The sequence below is a fragment of the Panthera leo genome, chromosome B1, assembly GCF_018350215.1.
Source record: "Panthera leo isolate Ple1 chromosome B1, P.leo_Ple1_pat1.1, whole genome shotgun sequence".
Taxonomy (NCBI): domain Eukaryota; kingdom Metazoa; phylum Chordata; class Mammalia; order Carnivora; family Felidae; genus Panthera; species Panthera leo.
Genome location: NC_056682.1, coordinates 58,918,856 through 58,944,215, shown reverse-complemented (window position 1 = coordinate 58,944,215; position 25,360 = coordinate 58,918,856). Strand labels below are relative to the sequence as shown.

At 35.4% G+C, this 25,360-nt stretch overlaps 1 protein-coding gene across 6 annotated transcripts in view; it reads right to left on the bottom strand.

Annotated features, from left to right (window-relative positions):
- The window catches only part of NEK1 (NIMA related kinase 1), a 219,548-nt gene that overhangs the window by 108,346 nt on the left and 85,842 nt on the right, over window positions 1-25,360 (bottom strand). For all 6 annotated transcript variants that reach the window (XM_042935112.1, XM_042935107.1, XM_042935108.1 and 3 more), the window contains one exon: window positions 16,537-16,639. In XM_042935112.1, the coding sequence (XP_042791046.1) occupies window positions 16,537-16,639 (103 nt within the window). The remainder of the gene's footprint in view (window positions 1-16,536; window positions 16,640-25,360) is intronic.

Genomic DNA, 25,360 nt, shown 5'->3' with positions numbered 1-25,360 from the left:
AATGGCAACCTCTAGGAGAAGGCAGAAAAAAAAAGGTTAGGACAGAGGATGACAAACAACGGCTCACAGGCTAAATCCAACCTACTACCTATTTCTGTATGGTCCATAACCTAAGAATGGTTTTTCATATTATTAAATGGTGGAAAAAAATGAAAAGAAGAATATTTCATGACCACACATAAATTACAAGAAATTCAAATTTCACTGTTCATAAATAAAGTTTTACTGGAGTTCAGCCACACTCATTCATTTACACAATGTTGACGGTTACTTTTGTGCTACAATGAAGAGTTTGTAGTTATGACAGAGACCTTATGGCTAATAAAGCCTGAAATATTTATTATCTGGCCCTTTATAGAAAAACATTTGCCAATACCTAGATTAGAAAGCAGCATACGGACTGAAATTAGTGGTGCTGTACCTCCTAAGCATAGTATTTTGCTTCATAATTTACACACCTATTCTTTCCTATGTACCAAACATTATATTTTAGAAGGATAAAAAGAGAATAATTTTTAAAGAACTGAAAAAAATATTTTAAAATCAACAACTTAGTACTGAAGAACTAACCTGCTATTAGGATAGTGTTTAACAAGAATCAGCAAACTCTAATACCCAGGTTACATCTAAGTTGCTGCCTGATTTTGTAAATATAGTTTTACTGAAACAGCACCACACTCGTTTGTTTTGTAGGACACCATATGCACTGCAAAGCCCGAAGTATCTACTACCTGCCCTTTTACAGAAAACGTTTGCCTACCCTTGCTCTACAAAATTACCATGTCTAAAAGTTTACCTAAATTAAAGCAAATATTAATATGAGATTTTAAAAAGGAGCAAAAAGCATAGTAAAAGAGCTGAAAGCACAATCTCCAAAGTCACAAGCACTGGGCTTATATCCTGCCTCTGAACATACTACATGATGTTAGGCAGAGTACTAAGGACTGTGAGCTGGTTTCAAAACCTGTAACTTGGTAGTGATAATTCCTACTCCAAAGAATTATTGTTCAGAATTAGATTCTCAGTTACTTTACTTTTTATTCATACTGTTTACATACAAGAAAACAAACCATTTGGCTGAAAGTCTTCCTTGTTAGTTTCCCTAACCTTTGAAAATTTCAGTTTTTGAAAATTTCAGTGACCTAAACAGGGAAAACTTTGAATACATACACAAGCATATAAAATTATTTTTAAATCCAGTTTCTTTAAATTTCAATTCAACCTAAAACTAATTTGTGTTCCAAAGGTTTATTCATAAGTCAGGAGACTTTAATTTCATTTTGCCATAGAAACAATGTTATAATTCATTATGATTTCCCAAAGCACTTAATGAAATATACTCAGCAAATAATTTACAGTTTCCCAATTACAAAAGATTAATTTTTAAGACTCAGAACTTAATCCTGTTTAGATTTGTCTATTTATAATGTGATTTGTAAATGTATTACCTAATACATATCAGGTCTGAGACCTAAATCTGTTACAACCTCTTTAAAATTGCTTCTCTTCATCAGCAAAATGGAGACTTTTATGAGTGATTTTAAGGATAAACCACAATGTAAATGTATATACATTTTCAAACTATACAAATAATGAGCATTAATACTCATTAATAAATAATACTGCCTTAAATCACTGGTTAATTTTTTTTCCTGAAGAGTCAGTGATTATAAATATTCATTTTTGTACTATGTTCTAGGTATAGTTATATAAAGATCTCAGCAGTTACAATGTTGAATTGAGAAACAAAATGTTTCACCGTCCCCAAATATGCATTAATGACCACTATAAAGTTAGTCCCCACGTATTATTCCATCCTCACTTAACACCAGTTTCTATTCACATTCATCACATTAAGGTCCTTGCTGATCAATCTCTCCCTGACTGTTGGATGGTATACAAAGTGAATGACAAAGGAAATTGCAAATTTTGCCAAATATAAAGGATTTCATAAAGATGATGATAGTAATATTATAAAATTATTCAAATCAGATGCAAAATCATCTATAAATATGACAGGATTAGATAAGTTAAGTGAATAAAAGAAAACTGCAAAGAATTATAATGTTGATTCCTCAAAATATTTTGGGTATTAAAAAATTAAGAAATCATCTTTAGAAAACTGCCAGTCTCTGCCATTTCTGAAAAAATGGTTCTTTTTTATATTACAGTTATAAAAGTAGAACATGTAAAATTATGAAGTGAAGGTGTACCATCTTTCATCAATTCTAATAGGAATATTTTTAACATTCTAACATTTTTTTAAATGGGGGTCATCTTACAGTCCATGGCATCTTACAATCTGTTATAAACTTACCAACTTTCGGCCAGACATCAGTTGTAACATAAATGTTATATCTGAGTGATGTCTAAATTTTGTTAGTTCTTTCTTGGCGTCATAATCGGACAACTATAATTCCTTGAAGTTTAGATATATCGCTTATGAGCTTGCTCAAGAGGAAACATGACCCCCACTAGTTGTTGAAAACCTCTCATTGATTCCTTTCGATAAGAGCAAGAAAATGCTAGCAATAAAACTGGTAGACTGGTGTTGACTTCTTGAGAGAAAATCCAAGAGATAAAACTGAAGTACTCTTTTAAGAAATGCTGAAGTTTCAATGCACTTGGTGTTACAGAGAATAATATTATTTGAGAAAATATGAACATCAATGGCCCTGATTTAAGAAAGTAATGACTGGAAAGGCAAATTATGAATGTGAAGTAGATTTCGGAATGAATGTCTTTATCAATTTATTTCACTCATATTTTCCTTTTTATGGATTCACAAGAATGATATAATAAAAAATGTAAATTCAAAAGTTAATTCAGCAAACATAAAATAAAAAATGAAGTGACAAAAAAGCAATGTATCGGTTAAATTGGCAACAGTTTTTCTCTTTGAGTCAGATGTAAAATAACAATATGACTTACAGTTGTATCTTGGATTTGATAAAATGCATACTGTATTCATTACACAATTCTGTCAAATATTATAATCCTCCTCAGATTAATTACTTTCAAATTAATACAGACTTGCAAATATAACCAAAATTCTGATAAAAATATAAAACAAAATAATTTTTAAACTGCATTTTTCAAGGTAAAACCCCCATCAAACCTCTTTTTCACTCTTTACTACAAAATGTGGATCTCTATTTTAGTTAGGTCTACTTTAAAGTGATCTTTTTCAATACCAACAATGCTGGGCTAAGGAGAGTCTCCTACAGGAGACAGGGTTGCTCAGAGACAGCACGTAACATTATGAATGAGTGTTCCCAAAGACTTTTGGTTGTGTTTTCAGAGTAGACTCTGAACTCCTTGAGTTATCTACCACACTCGTCTCCCACTCTTCTTCTCAATCCTAATTATTAGAGCTGATAAACTCTTCCCTATGGTGACAATACAAGGTCTGTACTCTGAAGTTCCTAGGAAGATAAACGAAGGTCAAAAAATCAGCAAGTTTTTTGTAAGCTACATAACACGCTGTATATAATAATTATTATGTCTATAGTTAATCACCATTCCCCTCACAGTAGGAAACCAATTTACTCTTCCCCACTGAATCTCTCCCTCATCCTCTGCAGTAGTGCCCAAGCAAACAAGGCCAAAAAAAAAAAAAAAAAAAAAAAGTACCATGAACTCTCTTGTCAAGAAGATAAGGGAAATGCGATTTCAGGCAAAAACTAGAGACAGCACTTTCTGAGAACTGCAAATAGTGCAGTATTGCTGAAGTTTAAGAGATGAAGAAAGTAACAGAGAGAGGAAAATCAAGAACAGTAAGAAAGCCTAAGGATGGAGGCTTTCAGCTAAGCTAAAGAGGTTTTAATCTACCCTCCAAGCCATAAAGAACCACTGAATAACTTCAAGCAAATGAGCAATGCATTCAGTTTTGCTTTAGAAAGATTACTGGCAGCTCAAGTAAAAGATGCATTAGAAAGATCCAAGATTAGAAGTAAAGAGATGGAAAGAATAGCAAGTGACAAGAATTTCAACAAAGGCAGAAATAAAAATAGAAAAGAAGAGGACACAAGATATTCAGAAGGTAGAAAACATGGGATTTGGTCACTGATCGGATATGAGCTAGATGGGCAGTGACAGAGAGAAGATTCTGAAAGAGCACTTGAATTCCCAGCAATTCAAATCAAAACCTCAAAGTCAAACCCATCTTTGATGGTGATTCTTTACAGTAAGACGGGTAATACAGAAAGGGAAGTACATGTGAAGATAATTAAACAAGTTTAGTTTTGAAAATGTTAAGAAAGAGGGAATGGAAAGCCCAGTTCTGGGTAAGATGTTATAAACACATGCTACCCCTCTTCTCCCACTGAAAAGAACTATAAAATCTGGACACAACATTTGAGGACTCTGAAAAGTAAATAGAAGGAGGTAAATTAGAGAACACCAGAACTCAAAGTACCACCAAGCACATGGTGAGTTATCATTTTTTTAAAACAATCTTTCTTCTGGCTTAAATCTAACTTGGCCAAAAACCTGGAATTAAGCACTCTGGTAATGACAGGTAGAGAAGAAAATTTCTAGGTCTAGCTTACGAACTGCAGAGGGAACTCTTTGGAAAACTTGAGAAGGGAGGAAATCTCCCACTTTTTTTTTCTTTCTCTCTCCTTTTTTAAACTTTCTCATGTGCTGTAGCTCTCAGGAAAGCTCACCACTGTGGTGGCAGCTGAGACAGCAAAAGGAGCTTACAAGAAGCAAAACTCTAAGGGAGGGGAACCTTTGTCTCCTAAGACACTGACGTGCCAAAAAGGTAGAGCCTAGATAGGAAGGCTATACCAGGAAGACTGAAAAGTGGAGCCCCAGGGAAAGGAAAACATCAAGTTGATGGCAAACTGGGTGGAACTCAGGAAAATGACCTCATAAGTTGTTTATAAAATCCTGGGCTCACTGGTAACCTGTGTATGTATGGATATAATCCTGTTCTATACACCAAAGACTCTGAAAATAGAGCTAACAGCTAGACCTCTACGCAGATCTCAGACAGACCACACTGGGCAGTATACATGCAGGACACATCTGAAGGGCACTATAAGACACTGAGAAAAAAAAGTCTAACTAGAACTGCAGAAAAGTAGGTACTTGTAGCCTGGGCCTTATAGGTCAACTGTCTGCTAAAACAAAAGCAATCAACAATCTCTGTATGATTTAAACAAAATTCAAAATCTAATACTATGACATCCCAAATGTTCAGATATAGTCCAAAATTAATCAGTGCATGAAGAACCACAAAAAAAAAATTTCAATTTACTTGGGAATATGCAGTTAACATATTATTTAAATGACATTAAACATTAATTATTATTATAATTATATCACTACTATGTTACATAATATAATTATATTATAATATTAATATAATTATCTGACAAAAACTTTAAAGACACTATTATAAAAGTGCTTGAAAAATAATCATGAACAGTGGTGAAAAAAGATTAAAATAGGAAGTGTTAGCGAAGAATAAAATGATATAAAGAAATAAAGGAAACCAGGGGTGCCTGGGTGGCTCAGTCGGTTGAGCATCTGACTTTGGTTCAGGTCATGATCTTACAGTTCATGGGTTCAAGTCCCACATCGGGCTTGCTGCTGTCACAGAGCCCACTTCGGATCCTTGTCTCCCTCTTTCTCTGCTCCTTCCCCGCTCATTTTCTCTCTCTCTCTCTCTCTCTCTCTCTCTCTCTCAAAAATAAACATTAAATCAAATGTTTAACATTTGTTAACATTTAACATTAAATCAAATGGAAACACAAGAAATGAAACATACAATCACCAAAATAAAACATTCAGTAGATGGATCAAATAAGCGTAATGATGATGAAAGGGGCAATAGTAAGAAAACCTGAAAAGGGAATAGAAATTATTCAATCTAAATAAAAGAAAAGAAACTGGAGGGGCCCCTGGGTAGCTCAGCTGGTTGAGGGCCCAAGTCTTGATTTCAGCTGAAGTCATGATCTCACAGTCATGATATCAAGCCCCATAAAGGGCTCTCTGCTGAGCAAAGAGCCTGCTTGGGATTCGCGCTCTCCTTCTCCCTCTACTCCCCCCTCTCTGAAAAGAAAAAAAAAAAAAAGGAAAGAAACTGGCAAAAATTGAACAGAGCTTCACAAACCCATGGAACTAGAACAAAGATCTAACATTCATGTGATCAGAGAACCAGAGAAGAGAAAGATTCAGTACTAAAAAAAATATCTGAAGAAATAATGGCTCCAAAATGGCATAAGGCATGAATCTACAAGTCCAAGAAACCAAGCAAACTAACAACAGAATAAACCTAAAGAAATCCATGCCAGAGACAACTTAACTACACTGCTAAAACTAAAGACAAGCAAAAACAAAACAAAACAAAAACAAAAACCACAAAATTTTGAAGCATCCAGAGAAAAATAAGACATTACTTACAGGAGAAAAATAATTTGAGTAGGTGAAGATTTCTCATTAAAAACTATGGAGGACCAAAAGAAGACAGGTGACATTTTTTTAAATGATAAAAGAAATGAAATGTCAACCCAAAATACTACATCCAGTGAAAATATTGCTTCCAAATAAAGATGAAATAGAAATGAGGATTTATAGCTAACAGGCCTGATCTAAAAGAACTGCTAAAGGAATTTCTAGAGACAAATGACTTAAGAAAAGCTGGAACATTACGAATGAAGGAACAGCAAAAGAAACAGTAAATATTTGTGTAAATGTAACAAAGTATTCCTGTCTGCTTGAGTTCTGAAATATATTTAAAGTTGCAAGCAAATGTTGCTTGGTAGGGATGTAAATGCACCTAAATATAACACATAAGACAACTATAGCATAAAACGCAAGAGGGTAAAGGGACCTTTATGGTGGAAGGATCTCTACATTCCAAGTAGTAGTAAAATGCTGTTTATTATGAAAAGTAAAGTATGACTTTAATTCCCTTTAGCAACCACTGAAAGGATAAATGAAAAATACAGCCGAAATCAGAAGAGATTAACTGAAATGAAGTAATAAAAAGTGTTCAAATAACCTAAAGTTGGCAAGAATTTGGAAAGAGAAACAAAAAGAGAGAACAAACAGAAAATTAATAAAGTGTGGGGCACCTGGCTGGCTCAGTCAGATGAATGTCCGACTTTGGCTCAGGTGATGATCTCGCAGTTCATGAATTCAAGTCCACTGGGCTTGCTCTTCTCAGCACATAGCCTACTTTGGATCTTCTGTCCCCCTCCCTCTGTCCCTTCCCCACTTGTGCTCTCTGTCTCAAAAATCAATAAAACATTTTTTAAAATTACAAAAAAAATGTCATGCATAAATCTAAACATATCAATAATTATATTAAATGCCATTAAACATAATAATATAATTCAATTACATTAAACACACTGATTAAAAATAGGAATTGTTAGAATGGACTTAAAAAAGTTCACAAACCAACTACAGATTCACTACAAAAATCTTACCAAATCAGTCATTACAGGTAGTTTAAAAAGATGAAACTAGATGTACGATGCAAACGCTAATCAAAAGAAACTAGAATGGTTATACTAATATCAAAGAAAGTAAACTTCAGAGCAAAAATAATTAACAAGAATGTGGCACATGGACTCTAAGGTAGCCTCCATAAACCTTGCTTCATGAGGTTGACACCCCTGTGTAATCCCCTCCCTCTGAGCGTGGGGAGAATCTGTGATTTGCTTCCAACCAATAAAATATGACAAAAATATTCATAATTACCAAAAACTAGAAATGACCCAAATGCTCAATGGGTGAATAGACAAACAAATGTAGCACATCCATATGATGGAATATTACTTACCAACAAAAAAGATAAAGCTAGATATAGGCAAAAACTTGGATGAATATCATTAAAATAAATGAAGCCAACTGCAAAGGCTATATGCTGTTATATATGTGTGTACACATCCATACAAAATAACATATTCTTAAAAAGACAAAACTATAGTAATGGAGAATAGATCAGTGGCTGCCAAGATGGGGGGTGCAGACTATATTAAGAAATAACACAAGAGAATTTCTGGGGTGAAAGAGTTGTTCTATGTTCTGACTGTGGTGGTAGTTACATGAATTTATACATGTAACATACATATTTATACATGTGTTATATATATATATAATATATAATATATATAAAATATATATATAAAACATACATATTTATACATGTAACATATATATTTATACAGGTGTTAAAATTCAAACTAGTGGAAAAGAAAAATAAAGTTAATCTTACTGTAAGATAATTTTTAAAATAAAATAGTTCTTAAAAACAGGATGCTGATGCAACGCCGAGGAAATGATTCCAGAAGCAGCTAGAGAGAAGTTAGGAGAGGTATCTGAATAACTGGTACAGATATTGAAATCATCAACCCCTGATTAAATAATATGTGGGAGCACCCCAGGATATTATTTACAGAAAGAAAATAACCAAGGAGAGAACCCCAAAGAATATCAGCATTTAAAGATTGAGAAGAATCCTATGGAAGACATTTAGAAATAGTAATCAGAGAAGTAACGGATAAATAAAGAGAATATGGTATCACAGAAGCCAAGGAGCAAATACCGAAGTAGTCATGAGATCAAACATCGCAGAATGGTCAAGTTTCAAGATGATTTTGTCATAATAAGCTGTGGACTTGAATGGAAAATTGAATAGTAGGTAAGCAGTAAGAGACAACAGGTTCTTCATTAATTTGAAGTGCCTGGCTATAAAGAGGAAGAGGAGGACAGGATGATGACTACGTAGAAATGTGAGGAACACAAATATATTTGTAGGCTAGGGAGGGTTACCAGTAAAGAAGGAACATTCAGAAAAGAGAGTCTGAAATAACTGATGGTTAGATAAGGAAGGTCCTTAAGTAAACAGATGAAAGTGTGAGCTCTAAAGTCAGACTACAGAAATTTAAATACTTATTCTATCATTTAGTAGCTATAAAACCTGAGCTAGTTAATTTTTCTTTATGCCTCAATAGGATATAAACTGGCAATGTAACAGGATCTACCCCAGAGCACTGTTGTGAGATTAGAGTTAATATAAGAACGTAGAACCACACCTAACATAAAGTACCCAATAAATGAGATATTAATAATTATTAGAATTAAAATTATCAAATAGGATGGAATGGGAAAGATGACTTTTGAACAGAGGAAATTCTATCCTTTCCTGAGACTAGAGAAAACAAAGAAAGATTTGGTACAATTACAAATAAATTTATAAGTTTGGAGGCAGAAAATATGAGGAAATGTGGGACTCTTAAGCCTAATTTTCTCTATGAAATAATGATTATCCTCATAGAAAGATAGATAAGGGACAAAAATATAGAGGAAAATTTCCACTGTGGACAATGGGAGAGGCTGCTGACCATGAAGATATAAAAGGATTGCTAGCAGGATTCAGCAGCTTGGCTGAAACCAGAGACCAAAAATTGACCTGACATTAATCACTGTAGCTTTAATTTCCTCCAGCAACGTTCAGAAGCTTGAATGTAAAATAGTCACTAGCTAAGTAACACATAATAAGGAGGGATATGTCAACTCAGAAAGGAGGGCTCCCTAAGGACAGGCCAGTCAATTATACAGGTATGCATATAAGTCTGTGAACTTAATTTTCACATTATTCCAACAAGTTTAAAGGCATCTCTTTTGGAAACTACACAAATGTCCATCAACTGAGGTATAAATAAACAAATTATGGTACATCCACACAATGGAATATGACTCAACATGGAATAAAAAAAGAACAAGCTACCGATACACATCAGCCTCAAAAAAAAACATATATAACTGATAATTTTGGATACAAGTTTTATTTTTAAAACTTTTTATTTAAGTAATCGCTACACCCAATGTGGAGCTCGAACTCCTGACCCTGAGATTGAGAGTGACATACTCTTGCCACTGAGCTAGCCAAGTGCCCCCTACATAAAATTTTTAAAAAGACAAAAGTATAGTGACAGGAGGTACATCAGTGGTTTCCTATAGCTTCTGGTAGATTGACTGCAAAGGGACACAAGAAAACCCTCCCCCAAGTTTTATTGAGATATAAGTGCCAATTAATATTGTACTAATTTAAGGTGTACAACATAATGACTTCATATATATACATACATATGAAAAATAATTATTACAGTAAGTTTAGTTAACGTGAATCATCTTACACAGTTACAAATTTTGTTTTTCTTATGGTGAGGTGATAAAACTTAAGTGATGCTGGAATACTGCTATACCATGCTTGTGGCAGTAGTAATATGACTATATGCATTTCTCAATACTCACTGTGATATACATTCAACAGTGGTGAATTTCATTGTATTTAAATTATATCTTAATAAAACCTATCTTTAAAAAGTTCTTTATTTGAAGACCTGGGTATAAAGTTCTATCAAGCATGTTGATAAAGACAGCTTTTAAAAGGAGCTTCCTTCACCTAGCCTAGTCTACTGTCCCAAGACGTAATCTCTAAAATAACAGGCAAAGAAGAGTATGGTAGGCAGAATTTTAAAAGCTCTAAAGTTTTTCTTTTCTTTTTTTTTTTTTTTAATTAAGCTTTTATTATTTTTCAGGAAGGAAGGCAGGGAGGGAGGCAGAGAGAGAGAGAGAAGCTCCAAGGTTTCTTATTAATTCCTTGCTGCTCCACCAGACTCACAAATGCTACATAATCCCCAGGACTTTATATAGGATGGGTTCTATCTCCATGATTGGGTTATGTTAAATGAGATGACTGACATTAAAATAGAGACATTACGTTTAAAAAAAAATTTTTTTTTAAAGTGGGGCGCCTGGGTGGCTGAGTCGGTTAAGCTCAGGTCATGACCTCACAGTCAGTGAGTTCGAGCCCTTCACTGGGCTCTGTACTGACAGCTCAGAGTCAGGAGCCTACTTCAGATTTTGTGCCTCCTCCTCTCTCTGCCTGTCCCTCACTCATGCTTTGTCTCTCAAAAATGAATAAACGTTATAAATAAATGAATAAATAAATAAATAAATGACATTATGCAGTGAGCCTGACCAAATCACATGAGCCATTTATTTATTTATTTGTTTGTTTACATATTTATTCACTGACGGGAGATACTCGTGAGCTATTTATTTCTTTAAAATTCAACTATGGTTGACACACAATATTATATTAGTTTCAGGTGTATACAGAGTGACTCAGCATTTATGTGCATTACAAAATGATCCCACAGTAAGTCTAGTTATCATCTGTCACTATACAACTTATTACAACATAACTGACTATATTCCCTATGCTATACTTTACATCCCCATCACTTCTTATTTTATAACTGGAAGTCTATACCACTTAATCCCCTTCACCTATTTTGCCCATTCTCTCACTCTTTGCCCCTCTGGCAATCACCAATTTGTTTTCTGTATTTATGAGTCTGTTTCTATTTTGTTTTGTTTGTTCATGTATTTTGTTTTTTAGATTTCATAAGTGAAATCATACAGTATATTGTCGTTCTCTGACTTATTTCACTTAGCATAACATCTTCTAGGTTCACTCATGTTGTCCCATATGGGAAGATTCATTCTTTTTCATGGCTGAGTAATATTCTTGTGTGTGTGTGTGTGTGTGTGTGTGTGTGTGTGTGTGTATCAATGGACACTTAGGTTGCTTCAATATCTTGGGTATTGTAAATAATGCTGCAATGAACATAGGGGCATATATCTTCTTGAATTACTCTTTTTGTTTATTTTGGGTAAATAACTAGAAATGGAATTGCTAAGCCAGCTGGTATTTCTGTTTTTAATTTTATGAGGAACTTCCATACTATTTTCCACAGTGGCTGCACCAGTTCACATTACAACAGTGCACAAGGGGCCCCTTTCCTCCACATCCTCACCAACACTTGCTATTTCATATCTTTTTGGTACTAGGCATTTTTCTTGACAGGTGTGAGGTGATATCACATGAACTCTTTAAAATCAAAATGTTCTCAAGCTGGCTGCAAAAGGGGCAGTCAGGAATTTGAAACATGAGAGGGGTTTGATGCACAAGAAGTCATCTGTTGCTGAGATGAAGGGGGCCACATGGCAAAGACCTGACAGTGATCTCTTAGAATTATTGATCCCTTGTCAAAAGCTAGTCAAACAATGAAGATCTCAGTACTATAGCAGCAAGAAAGTGAATTCTACCAACACTCTAAGCAGTGAAGAAGGTCTTACCCTACTTGAGCCTCAGATGAGGACACAGCTGGCTGACACCATGATTTTAGCTTTACGAGACCATAAGCAGAGGATCCAGTTAAAACATGCCAGATTTTTTACCCACAGAAACTGTAATAAATCTGTGTTGCTTTAAGCCACTAAGTTTATGTTAATTTCTTACACAGCAACAGAAAACACAGAGAGACCAATTTTAAATAGTATCTCTATCTCATCATAAAAAAGTTCTAATTTCAAACTTAACATCTATGAAGACTCCCCACAGTTAATTTCAGCTCTCACTTCTACTCACTGCCTCACATTACTAGTGTATGTATTCTTATTCAATATTAAGATTATAAATTACTCTAGAGACAAACTATGTCTGATGAAGCTTTAATTAAGCAACGTTTAATTAATTAACCTACTACCTCCAAAGTGTTTAACAAACTGCCTTGTTGTTAAATTAGCAGATAGAAAAAAAACTTAATATATACTGCACACACCCAACTAAAAAAAATTTTTTTTTACTCTTATCTGCATCTTTCTAAGGTAAAGTTTTATGTATACATTTAGCCATCAAGGGAATGAAGAAATTCTATATAGAGTAACAAAGTGAATCTTGAAAGATCATATAAAAATCCCTGTCAAAATGCACTGCTGATCTCTAAGTTTTTTTTAAGCTTTTTAAAAATTAAAACAAAAATACTAAATTCTGATTGCAAGATGGCAAAATGACTCTATAGCTTCCCTTCTTGCAAAATACTACAATAAAGTTGTTGTTTTAAGTGAATAGACATCAGTGCTCAAAAACCAGCAAAACTCTTAGTAGTCCCAAGAACAGAAGGAATCCAGAGATAAAGAAAAGTCCAGAAAATCAGTTTTAAGTGAGAAACTTCATTAGCAAAAGCATGTCAGAAAGAATACTACCACAGAAGGTATGAGCAACATGAAGCATGCCCTAAGACTTTCTGGAAGCTAAGAATATGAAAAGGTCTAGGAAAAGACAGTGGTTACAGTAAGAGTATTACTTCCATCGTATTATTCATCTCCAAAAGCCAGAAAGCACAGTTAGTTACCTTCAGATAGGAGTGATCAGAGAGGGCTTAGAGGTAAAGGTCAGGCCAATCCTCTGGGTGACTGGTTATAACGAAGAAGAATGAGAGTCTCCTAAGCCCAGAAAATAAACTGCCAAGGTATTCGTCTGCAGAATATCAATATGTCCCATCCATTCTCTACTCTCACTGAAAACTGCACAGAAGACAGTAGCACTCTCCCATCTCACCAGGGGGCCACTCAAAGGTTAGGAGCAATAAGAGATACTCCCAAATATGAACACAGTGTCGTGAACACCAAACATCTGATAAATGCTGACACTGTGAAATAGAGAAGTTAAAAACAGAAGAAACCAAGGTAAGAAGGCCAATAGCACACTAAGAAAAAAAAAAAAAAGACTAATCAATGACTATAGTATTATCAGAAAAATGAGAATATAATTAACGAGATTTAGGGGAAAACAAATTAGAATTCATGGACATGAAAACATAAATTTCTAAATGAAAAGAAATTCATTAGATGGGCTGAACAGCAGAGTAGACAAAACAAAAGAATATGTTAGTGAGCTGAAATTTAAGCCTAGGAATACTTCTAAAACACAATAATAAGAGAGAAAGGGATAAAAAGGATAAAAAAGAAACACAGAAAAAGGGACCTTTGATGAAACTTCCAAGCTAACCATCTAATATGAGTTCTCTTAAAGAGAAAAAGGAGAAGCAGCAGTATTTGAAGAAATGGGGCCAAATTAGTTCTAGACTTAAGGCTGTTCTGGACCTGCCTAGTAGATTTTAAAAGCAAGCCTTGAAAGACTCAAATCGTTTCTAAGTAGCTTAACTGCATCCTAGAATAAAGCCCCAACATATTTAAATACAAAGAAATCCAAGATAAAATACACAATGCTGGGCATCCAATCACAAATTACCGGGTGTATGAAAAAGCAGGAAAAGAAGATTCCAGTGAGGATAAAAATCAACCAAAAATGACAAAAATAACAGAATTATTACAAAAGGTCATTAAAACATCTATTATAACTATGTTCAAATTTTTATTTTTAATGTTTATTTTGAGAGAGAGAGCACAAGAGGGGAAGGGACAGAGAGAGAGGGAGATGCAGAATCCAAAGCAGGCTCCAGGCTCCAAGCTGTCGTGAACTCGTGAACTGTCGTGAACAGGTTCATGAACTCATGAACCTCAAGATCATGACTTGAGCCAAACTCAGACGCTCAACCAACTGAGTCACCCAGGTGCCTCTAACTATGTTCAAACTTAAGAATGTAGAGAAAAGCATAAATACTATAGGGAGAGACGAGAAAGTATAGAAATGACCCAAATAAACTGTAAATTAAAAAATACAAGATGAAAAAAATTTCTGAGATGAAAAAAATACAATGTCTGGATGAGATTAATAGATTAGACAAAGCAGAAGAAAATATTAATGAACCTGAAGGCTGAAGGTATAGAAAGAAAAACTATCCAAAATGAAAAGTAGAAAAAAGAGTGAAAAAAAATGAACAGAGGGATGTGGAGAGAACATCACACAGTCTAGTGGATGGGTAATGAGAATCCTGGAATCAAAGAGAGAGAACAGAAGAAAAGTTTTCAATAAATAATACATAAAATTTTTCCGAATTTGATGAAAATTATAAATTCGCAGATCCAAGAAGCTCAAAGAATCCCAACAAAATAAACATGAAGAAAACTACACCAAACTACATTGTAATCAAAGTGCTTCTAGTGGGGATGCCTGGGTGGCTCAGTCGGTTAAGGGTCCTACTTTAGCTCAGGTCATGATCTTGTAGTTCATTGAGTTCGAGTCCCGCATTGGGCTCTCTGCTCTGAGCACAGAGCCCACTTCAGATCCTCTGATCCTCTCCTTCTGCCCTTTCCCCACTCATGCTGTGTCTCTCAAAAATAAAAAAATAAACATTAAAAAAAATTGCTTCCAGTGATAAAATGTTAAAAGTCAGTGGAGAAAAAAGATACATTACATATACAGGAAAAAGATAAGAATGACAGCAAACTTCTTGTCAGAAACAGGCATGCCAGAAGATAACTGGAGAATCATCTTTAAAGTTCTGAAAGAAAAAATTTTCAACCTATATTATACTCACCAAAAATATTTCTCAAAAATGAAGGCAAAATATTTTTTTCAGACATACAAATGGTAATCAAATTCACCAAATAACCACCACTACAAATTATTCAAGCAAAAGGACAAAATAAAGACATTTCCCAAGAAATCTTGGGAAGTTTCTGTCCAAGAGAATTGCCAGAGAATATTCTCTACCATAAAGACAAAGTGAGAGCAGAATAGAATATAAGGAACAGTGATAAGGAAAGAAATATATAAATCTTGATAAGTCTAATAATTGTTTTAAAATATTTCAAATTAAAATCTGTAACTAAAATTCCAGATGCTATTAACTTTGGAGATATGGGGTAAGAGAAAACACAGGAGGTTCTCTTCTACTATCTACAGGAGGGATACAAGCACAAATTAATTCCAAAATCAAAAAACAAACTCATGTGTTAAAAATATAAAGGGTAACCATTAAAACATCTAAGTATCTTTCAATGACATTGCAAAGAAAAAAACTGCTAAAATTTGAAATAACTACATTAATTAACTCACATCGATACCAGTTAGGATCTACTCTAAGTTATAAATCTAATCAAAATATACTACCATATCACTGACTTATTTCCTAGGTTAGCAGGATGCCTCATGGTGTGGTGAGCTGATAGAAACAATCATCAGTTATTCTGTGGACAAAAGGTCAAAAGGCATTTGTATACCTCTACAAGTCAAAACTATTAAGTTTTAAGTACTAAAATAATTATCTAAAAACCATTAATATCTTCTTGGATATGTGACTTAATTTAGTTAGCTGGAATAATTGGAGGTTTTAATATACTTTTGCTTCTAATGTGCTTTTGAAAAGATATGTAGTTATATTTATCTGAAGGTTTCCCATTTTTCTTTTACAATTCTTTGCTACCTAAAAGTATTTAAAACCAAAAGCATGTATGAAAAACAAAGGCAGCAATGTAAAAACTCATTTGTTTTAATATAAATATCTGGGTTGCTATGTCTACTTCTACCCTTTTTAAACAAAGATAGAGCTGTAAACTTACTCCTAATTAAGCAAACCATCAACAGAATTTCACCTTGGTATAAAAGACAAGGCAGAAGAGAAGATATGTCACAACTTTTTATTCAGTAAATGTTTAAATGTTTGTAAAGAAACATAATTCATTTATACCTACCTTTTCCCAGAACTTCACTCTGAATATTAATATGCTCAAAATCTCAAAAAAAAAGAAAAATCATACCATATGCCCTTCGGCTCGAGCTTTATTTTGCCGTGCTTCCCGTTTTCGCTGTAGGAACTCTTCCACTTGTTTAGCTCTTTCCACAGCTAGTTGCCCTTTTTGCCTAAGTAATTCAGACAAATAACAAAATCAGAAATTCTGAACATTAAATATTTCAAAAAGTTAAAAATTAGACTTATTCAAAATGTTCTTTGTTGCAGAATATGAAGACTGATATGAAATAAAACCTTCTTAATGAAGAAATAGCTACATATATATTAGTATTCACTACCTAAATCACGTTCTTTACTATTCTTTTATTTGTTTTGTTTTTGAGTGCACGCATAACTGCGAATAAGTAAGGGGCAGAGAGAGAGGCAAAGAGAATCTTAAGTAGACTCCATGCCCACACAGAGCCTGACACGGGGCTCCATCTCACAACTGTAAGATCATGACCTGAGCGGAAATCAAGAGTGGGATACTAAACCAACGGAGCAACCCAGGTGCCCCTTTCTTTACTACTTATTTTAAAATTGTTTTTTAAGATCATTTGAGAGAGAGTGAAAGTTGGGGAGGGGCAGAGAGGCAGGGAAGAGAGAATCCCAAAGAGGCTCCGTGCTGCCAACACAGAGTCCAATGTGGGACTCGAACTCACAAAACTGTGAAATCATGACCTGAGCAGAAACCAGGAGCAGCCAACTGAATAAGCCACCCAGATGCCCCGTTCTTTACTATTTTAAATAAAAGTAAAATCTATTCTACTACTCCAAAGAGAAACCAAGGTTTCTCTTATATTTATTTATTCTACATATAAAATTATTTTAGATTATACTTCATTATAGAAGAATCTCAATATTTTCCAGTAGTTAAGTTTTTTCAGAATTCTGTATCAAATATACCTAAAAACCTTCTTTCAACAATATTGAAGTAAAATTAAAGCAGCATAGCAGCAATTTCAAAAATGAAAGGAATAAAAGTTTGTGTGACCTTTCAAAGACAAAAAGCAATGTCTGAATTCCTTGAATATTAAAAAGTAAAATGGATAGGTTATATTACTGTACCTTTCTCTGACAATTATTAAAGAATGTAAATGTGTTAAGCTTAGGCTACAAATAAAAACTACAAGTAACAACCATTTATTGAACATCTAATATACGTTGTGCCTGTTATTCTGTACCTAATATATACAGTGCCTTTTACATATTATGCCTGTTGTATATTTTGAGAGATAGAAAAATGAATAAAACCCAGCTCCAATAATCAGAGAACTCATAGCATAGTATCAATTGCAGTTAATTTTGGAGGTGAGTCAGAAAGATGAGCAAGTGGACTGGTTGTGCCTCTACTCAAATTTTGGCTACTAAGGCACACAAACTTCCTACAGCCTTTCTTCAAGACCATAACTAAGTTATGCTCTGAAAAATACAGGAAATAATGCACTTTCTGTCTTCCAATAGGTTTAAACACTTTCTGATTCCCATCACTGGAATTTTATAGGATTAGATAATCTCCATAGCTGGTTAAGAGCCTTTTATTATGACTGTCAGGTATGTGTAGGTAGCTAACTCTTAATCTAGTGTCACATCATCAAATTCAGAAATGTACTTTACATAACCCCTGGTAGATTGAGTAGATTAAGAATAATCAATGAGAGAAGGGGGCCAAGATGGTGGAACAAAATGGAAGGTTTTTTTTGCATCTCTCTTCCCTGAAATGCAGCCAGACCAACACTAAACTATCCTGCACACCTAGAAAACTGATTGAGGATTAACACAACAAGCTGCACAACTTGAACCACAGAACTCAGCAGGTATGCAGCATGGAGAGGTGAACTGGGGGAGAGAGAAGCTGTGGAGGGCAGGGAGCTGTCTTTGCTTGTGGAGAGAGGACAGAGACGGGGGGAAGAGTACGGGAAAAGCATCCCCCCAACAAAAGCAGTTGGAGAGAAAGAGGAAGAGTGGAAATAGCTGCAAGGGACTGAACAAAACAGGGAGAAAGGAGAAAGGAGAAAGGAGAAAGGAGAAAGGAGAAAGGAGAAAGGAGAAAGGAGAAAGGAGAAAGGAGAGAGGAGAGGGTTTAAATTCCATTAACACTCTCTAAACAGGGGAGCAGAGAGTCTAAAACACCACAGCTTGATACCTGGCAGTGCTCTGGTAGGAAGGGTGAATCCCCAGGAGCAAAGAGAGAAGTCCCAGGGGTCCTCAGGTAACACGGGGAGAGGTGGTTCCCCTGATGAAACATTTGGTAGAGGCTATGTGGACATCCGACAGGAAAGAGTCCCAACAGACCCCAGAGATCAGCCACATTCACTGATTTTGGAACAAGGACGTTGGGGGTGAAGCCTGGCACCAGATGTGTGTTGTGATCTGCCATAATCCCTGAAATGCTGCTGCCACATGATCACAGGAACTTTTTCTGGGGCAGGCTAGTGCCCGGCTTCAGTCTCTGAATATTGGCAGTAGCACTGTTGCACGAATGTTCCTTGGTGCAGCTGGCATCTGGCCATTGCTGGGCAAGACCCACCCCCAGAGGGTCTGAGTAGGTCAAGGCCGCAGTCCCTCAGAAGTAAAGTGTTGGTAAACACAGCCCCATCTGAGATAAAACTCAGGAGGGAGGTGCCACCTGGCAGCCTGATGGTTTGGTCACGGACCGTGTAGAAATGGGGAGTGGACAGAAGCCAGAGACAAAGGAGGGATGCTGGTTGAGGGCGAGGGCAGCACAGACTTCTGAAACTAGAGACTGGGTACCTGGGTGACACCATTTTCACTCCTCCCACGCATGAACATACACACCTACATGCGCCACAACAATCCACCCCAGTAAGCTAAGCAGTGCCATCTAGTGGAGAATGGAACCATTAAACTAAGCCTCCCCCCACCCCGAACTGGGCCAACCACAAGTCTTGAAGAACACCATAAGTCTCTCCACCTGCTTAGTTTATGGACTGTAAAGTGCTTCATAGTTTGACTCCTAGGGGAAACTGTATGTAATTTCAATCATATCTCATTCTGTTCACCGGTCCATCTATTCAATTTTTGTTTCCTTTTTCTTTCTTTATTCTTGAATAAAGACAGAAAAAAAATTAATTCTTTTTTCCATTTTTACATAAAAAGATTGTTCTTTAAATATTTTCTGCTGTATTTTTCACTTTTTTGTAAATTTTTAAAACTATTTTATTGTCATCATCTCCTTTTATTCTATTTTACTGTATTCGTTTTCTCAAATTTTCTAATGTTTTCCTTTTTTCTTTTTTTTTCTTTTCATTCCCTTTTTTCTCTATTCTATCAAGCTTCTTTCAACAACCAGACCAAAACACACCTAGGATCTGGCATCCTTTATTTGATTTTTTGTGTGGTTTTTAATTTTTTAATTTTTATTTTTTTTACTCTATTAATTCCTTTTCTTCCTTCAAAACGACAAAACAAAGGAATTCACCCCAAAAGAAAGAAGAGGAAGAAATAACAGCCAGGTACTTAGTCAACACAGACACAAGCAAGATAGAATTTAGAATTTAGAATCTGAACAAGAATTTAGAATCACAATCGTAAGAATACTAGCTGGGGTTGAAAATAGATTAGAATCCCTTTCTTTGGAGGTAAAAGAAGTAAAAGCTAGTCGGGATGAAATCAAAAATGCTATAACTGAGCTGTTCTCGAATGTATGCAGTGGCGGCAATAACGGATGAAGCAGAGCAGCAAATCAGCAATATAGAGGACAAACTTATGGAGAATAATGAAGCAGAAAAAAAGAGGGAGACTAAGGCAAAAGGGCAGGATATAAGAATTAGATAACTTAGTGACTCACTAAAAAGGAATTAACATCAGAATCATAGGGGTCTCAAAGCTTATGTGAGCAAATCAGAGCAGAAAATTTTCCTAACCTGGGAAAAGACACAGACATCAAAATCCAAGAAGCACAGAGGATTCCCAATAGATTCAACAAAAACCAACCATCAACAAGGCGTATCATAGTCAAATTCACCAAATACTCACTCAGGCAAGGAAAGATTCATGAAAGCAGCAAGGGAAAAAAAAAGTCCTTAACCTACAAGGGAAGACAGATCAGGTTTGCAGCAGACCTATCCATAGAAACTTGGCAGGCCAGAAAGGAGTGGCAGGATATATTCAGTGTGCTGAATTGGAAAAATATGCAGCCAAGAATTCTTTATCCAGCAAGACTGTCATTAAAAATACGAGAGATAAAAAGTTTCCCAGACAAACAAAAACTAAAGGAGTTCATGACCACTAAACCAGCCCTGCAAGAAATTTTAAGGGGGACTCTCTGAGGGAAGAAAAGATTAAAAAACAGAAAAAATAGACCAAAGGCGACAAAGATGAGAAAGGACCAGAGAACAACAACAGAAACTCCAACCCTACAGGCAATATAATGGCAATAAATTTATATTTTTCAATACTCACTCAAAACATCAATGGACTAAACACTCCAATCCAAAGACACAGAGTAATAGAAATGGATAAGAAAACAAGATCCATCTAAATGCTGTTTACAAGAGACCCATTTTAAACTTAAAGACACCTTCAGATTAAAAGTAAGGGGAGAGAGAACCATCCATCATGTTAATGGACATCAAGAGAAAGCCGGAGTAGCCATACTTATATCAGACAATATAGATTTTAAAATAAACACTATAACAAGAGATGAAGAAGGGCCGTATATCATAATTAAGGGGTCTATTCACCAAGAAGATCTAATAATTATAAACAATTATGCTCCAAACATGAGAGCACCCAAATATATAAATCATTTAATCACAAACATAAAGAAACTCATTGATAACACCATAATAGTAGGGGACTTCAACACCCCACTTACAACAATGGACAGATCATCTAAACAGAAAATCAACAAGGAAACAATAGCTTTGAATGACACACTGGACCAGATGGACTTAACAGATATATTCAGAACATTTCATCCTAAAGCAGCAGAATACACATTCTTCTCGAGTGCACATGGAACACTCTCCAGAATAGATCACATACTGGGACATAAATCAGCCCTCAACAAGTAAAAAAAGATCAAGATCATACCGTGCATATTTTCAGACCACAACACCATGAAACTCAAAATCAACCATAAAAAAAATTTGGAAAAATAACAAATACTTGGAGACTAAAGAACATCCTATTCAAGAATGAATGGGCTAACCAAGAAGTTAAAAAGGAAATTAAAAAGTACAAGGAAGCCAATGAAAATGATAAGACCGCAGCCCCAAACCTCTGGGATGCAGCAAAGGAGTCATAAGAGGGAAGAATATAGCAATCCAGGCCTTACTAAAGAAGGAAGAAAGGTCTCAGATACACAACCCAACCTTCCACCTTACAGAGATGGAAAAAAGAAAAAATAAATTCCAAAACAAGCAGAAGACAGGAAATAATAAATATTACAGAAGAAATCAATGCTACTGAACCTCCCTCCCCCCCAAAAAAAACCCAAGTAAAACAGATCAATGAAACTAGGAGCTGTTTCTTTGAAAGAATTAACAAAATTGATAACTCCCTCACCAGTTTTATCAAAAAGAAAAAGGAAAGGACCCAAATACATAAAATCAAGAATGAAACAGGAGAGATTACAACCAACACAGCAGAAATACAAATAGTAAGAGAATATTATAAGCAATTATATGCCAATAAAATAGGCGATCTGGAAGAAATGGACAAATTCCTAGAAACATATACACTAGCGAAATAGAACATCTGAGCAGACCCATAACCAGTAAAGAAATAGAATTAGTCATCAAAAATCTCCCAAAAAACAAGAGTCCAAGGTCAGATGGCTTTCCAGGGGAATTCTACCAAACATTTAAGGAAGAGTTAACACCTATTCTCTTGAAGCTGTTCCAAAAAATAGAAATGGAAGGAAAACTTCCAAACTCTTTCCATGAAGCCAGCATTACCTTTATTCCAAAACCAGACGAAGACCCCACCCCACTAAAAGTGGGAACTACGGACAAATTTCCCTGATGAACACGGATGCAAAAATCCTCAACAAGATACTAGTCAACCGATCCAACAATACATTAAAAAAATTATTTACCATGACCAAGTGGGATTTATACCTGGGATGCAGGACTGGCTCAATATCTGCAAAACAATCAATGTGACACATCATATCAATAAAAGAAACGACAAGAACCACATGATCCTCTCAACAGATGCAGAGACAGCATTTGACAAAATACAGCATCCTTTCTTGATAAAAACCCTCAAGAAAATAGGGATACAAGGATCATACCTCAAGATCATAAAAGCCATATATGAAAGACCCATCGCTAATATCATCCTCAATGGAGAAAAACTAAGAGCTTACCCCCTACAGTCAGGAACACGACAGGGATATCCACTCTCACCACTGTTATTCAACATAGTATTGGAAGTCTTAGCCTCAGCAGTCAGACAACACAAAGGAATTAAAGGCACCCAAATCAGCCAGGAAGAAATCAAACTTTCACACTTTGCAGAGGACATGATAGTCTATACGGAAAACCCAAAAGATTCTACCAAAAAACTGCTAGAACTGATCCATGAATTCAGCAAAGTCGCAGGATATAAAATCAATTCACAGAAATCAGTTGCATTCCTATATACCAATAATGAAGCAACAGAAAGAGAAATCAAGGAATCAATCCCATTTACAATTGCACCAAAACCCATAAAATACCTAGGAATAAACATATCCAAAAAGGTGAAAAATCTATCAAAAGCTTATGAAAGAATTTAAAGAACACAGGAAAAAAATGGAAAAATATTCCATGCTCCTGGATTGGAAGAACAAACATTGTTAAAATGCCAATACTACCCAAAGGAATCTATTAATTCAATGCAATCCCTATCAAAATAACACTAGCATTCTTCACAGAGCAGAACAAACAACACTAAAATTTGTATGGACCCAGAAAAGACCCCGAATAGCCAAAGCAATACTGAAAAAGAAAACCAAAGCTGGAGACATCATAGACTCGGACTTCAAGATGTATTACTAAGGTTTAATCATCAAGACAGTATGGTGCTGGCAAAAAACAAACACTCGGATCAGTGGAACAGAATAGAGAACCCAGAAACAGACCCACAAACTTATGGCCAACTAATCTTTGACAAAGCAGGAAAGAGTACCCAATGGAATAAAGACAGTCTCTTCAGCAAATGGTGCTGGGAAAACTAGACAGCAACATGCAGAAGAATGAACTTGGACCACTTTCTTATACCATACACAAAAATAAACTCAAAATGGATGAAAGACCTAAATGTAAGACAGAAAGCCACCGATATCCTAGAAAAGAAAGCAGGCAAAAACGTCTCTGACCTCGGCCGCAGTAACACTTGACATGTCTGTAGAGGCAAGGGAAACAAAAGCAAAAATGAACTATCAGGACCTCATCAAAATAAAAACCTTCTGCACAGTGAAGGAAACAATCAGCAAAACTAAAAGGCAACCAACAGAATGGGAGAAGATATTTGCAAATGACATATCAGATAAAGGGTTGGTATCCAAAATCTATAAAGAACTTACCAAACTCAACATCCAAAAAACAAATGATCCAGTGAAGAAATGGGCAATAGACATGAATAGACACTTCTCCAAAGAAGACATCCAGGTGGCTAATAGACAAATGAAAAAATGCTCAACGTCACTCAACATCAAGGAAGTATAAATCAAAACCACCATGAAATACCACCTCACACCTGTCAGACTGGACAACATTAACAACTCAGGCAATGACAGATGTTGGCGAGGATGCGAAGAAAGAGGATCTCTTTTGCACTGCCGATGGGAATGCAAACAGGTGCAGCCACTCTGGAAAACAGTATGGAGGTTCCTCAAAAAATTAAAAATAGAACTATCCTATGACCCAGCAACTGCACTACGAGGTATTTATCCAAGGGATACAGGTATGCTGTTTCGATGGGACACATGCACCCCAATATTTATAGTAGTGCTATCGACAGTAGCCAAAGTATGGAAAGAGTCTAAATGTCCATTGACGGATGAATGGATAAAAAGAAGATGTGGTGTATATATACAATGGAGTATTACTCGGCAATCAAAAAGAATGAAATCTTGCCATCTGCAACTATGTGGATAGAACTGGAGGGTATTATGCTAAGCAAAATTTATCAGAGAAACACAAATATCATATGACTTCACTCATATAAGGAACTTAAGATACAAAACAGATGAACATAAGGGAAGGGAAGCAAAAAATAATATAAAAACAGGGAGGGGACAAAACATAAAAGACTCTTAAATATAGAGAACAAACAGAGGGCTCCTGGAGGGGTTTTGGGAGGGGGAATGAGCTAAATGGATAAGGGGCATTAAGAAAGATACTTGCTTGAATGAGCACTGATCCCCTATACATAGGGGATCAATCACTGGAATCTACTCCTGAAATCATTATTGCAGTGTATGCCAATTTGGATGTAAATTAAAAAATAAAAATAAAAAATACTAAAAAAAAAGAATAATGAATGAGAAATTTGTATATGCCTCTGTAGTACACATGTGCTATACTCTAGCCATCATATTATACACTGTATAAGATTATTATCTAGTCTGGATGCAACATATCTCCTGCATATGTCCAGGCAAGGCTTGATTCTAGTCGGCTACAGGCCCATTATACAAGGCTGGGTCCGACAAGGGAGGATAAACTTTAAGAGAATATGATACTCGGATGTGTGATATGAAACTGTATGTCTTCCAGGCTCTTTTGGGGAGTCCTAGAAGCTTACACAACCACTTGCAATTAAGTAAAATTGCTGATCTCACTGCTATGTATCCTGACCACATCTCAAACCTTTGTAGAAGTAAAACATGTTTGATT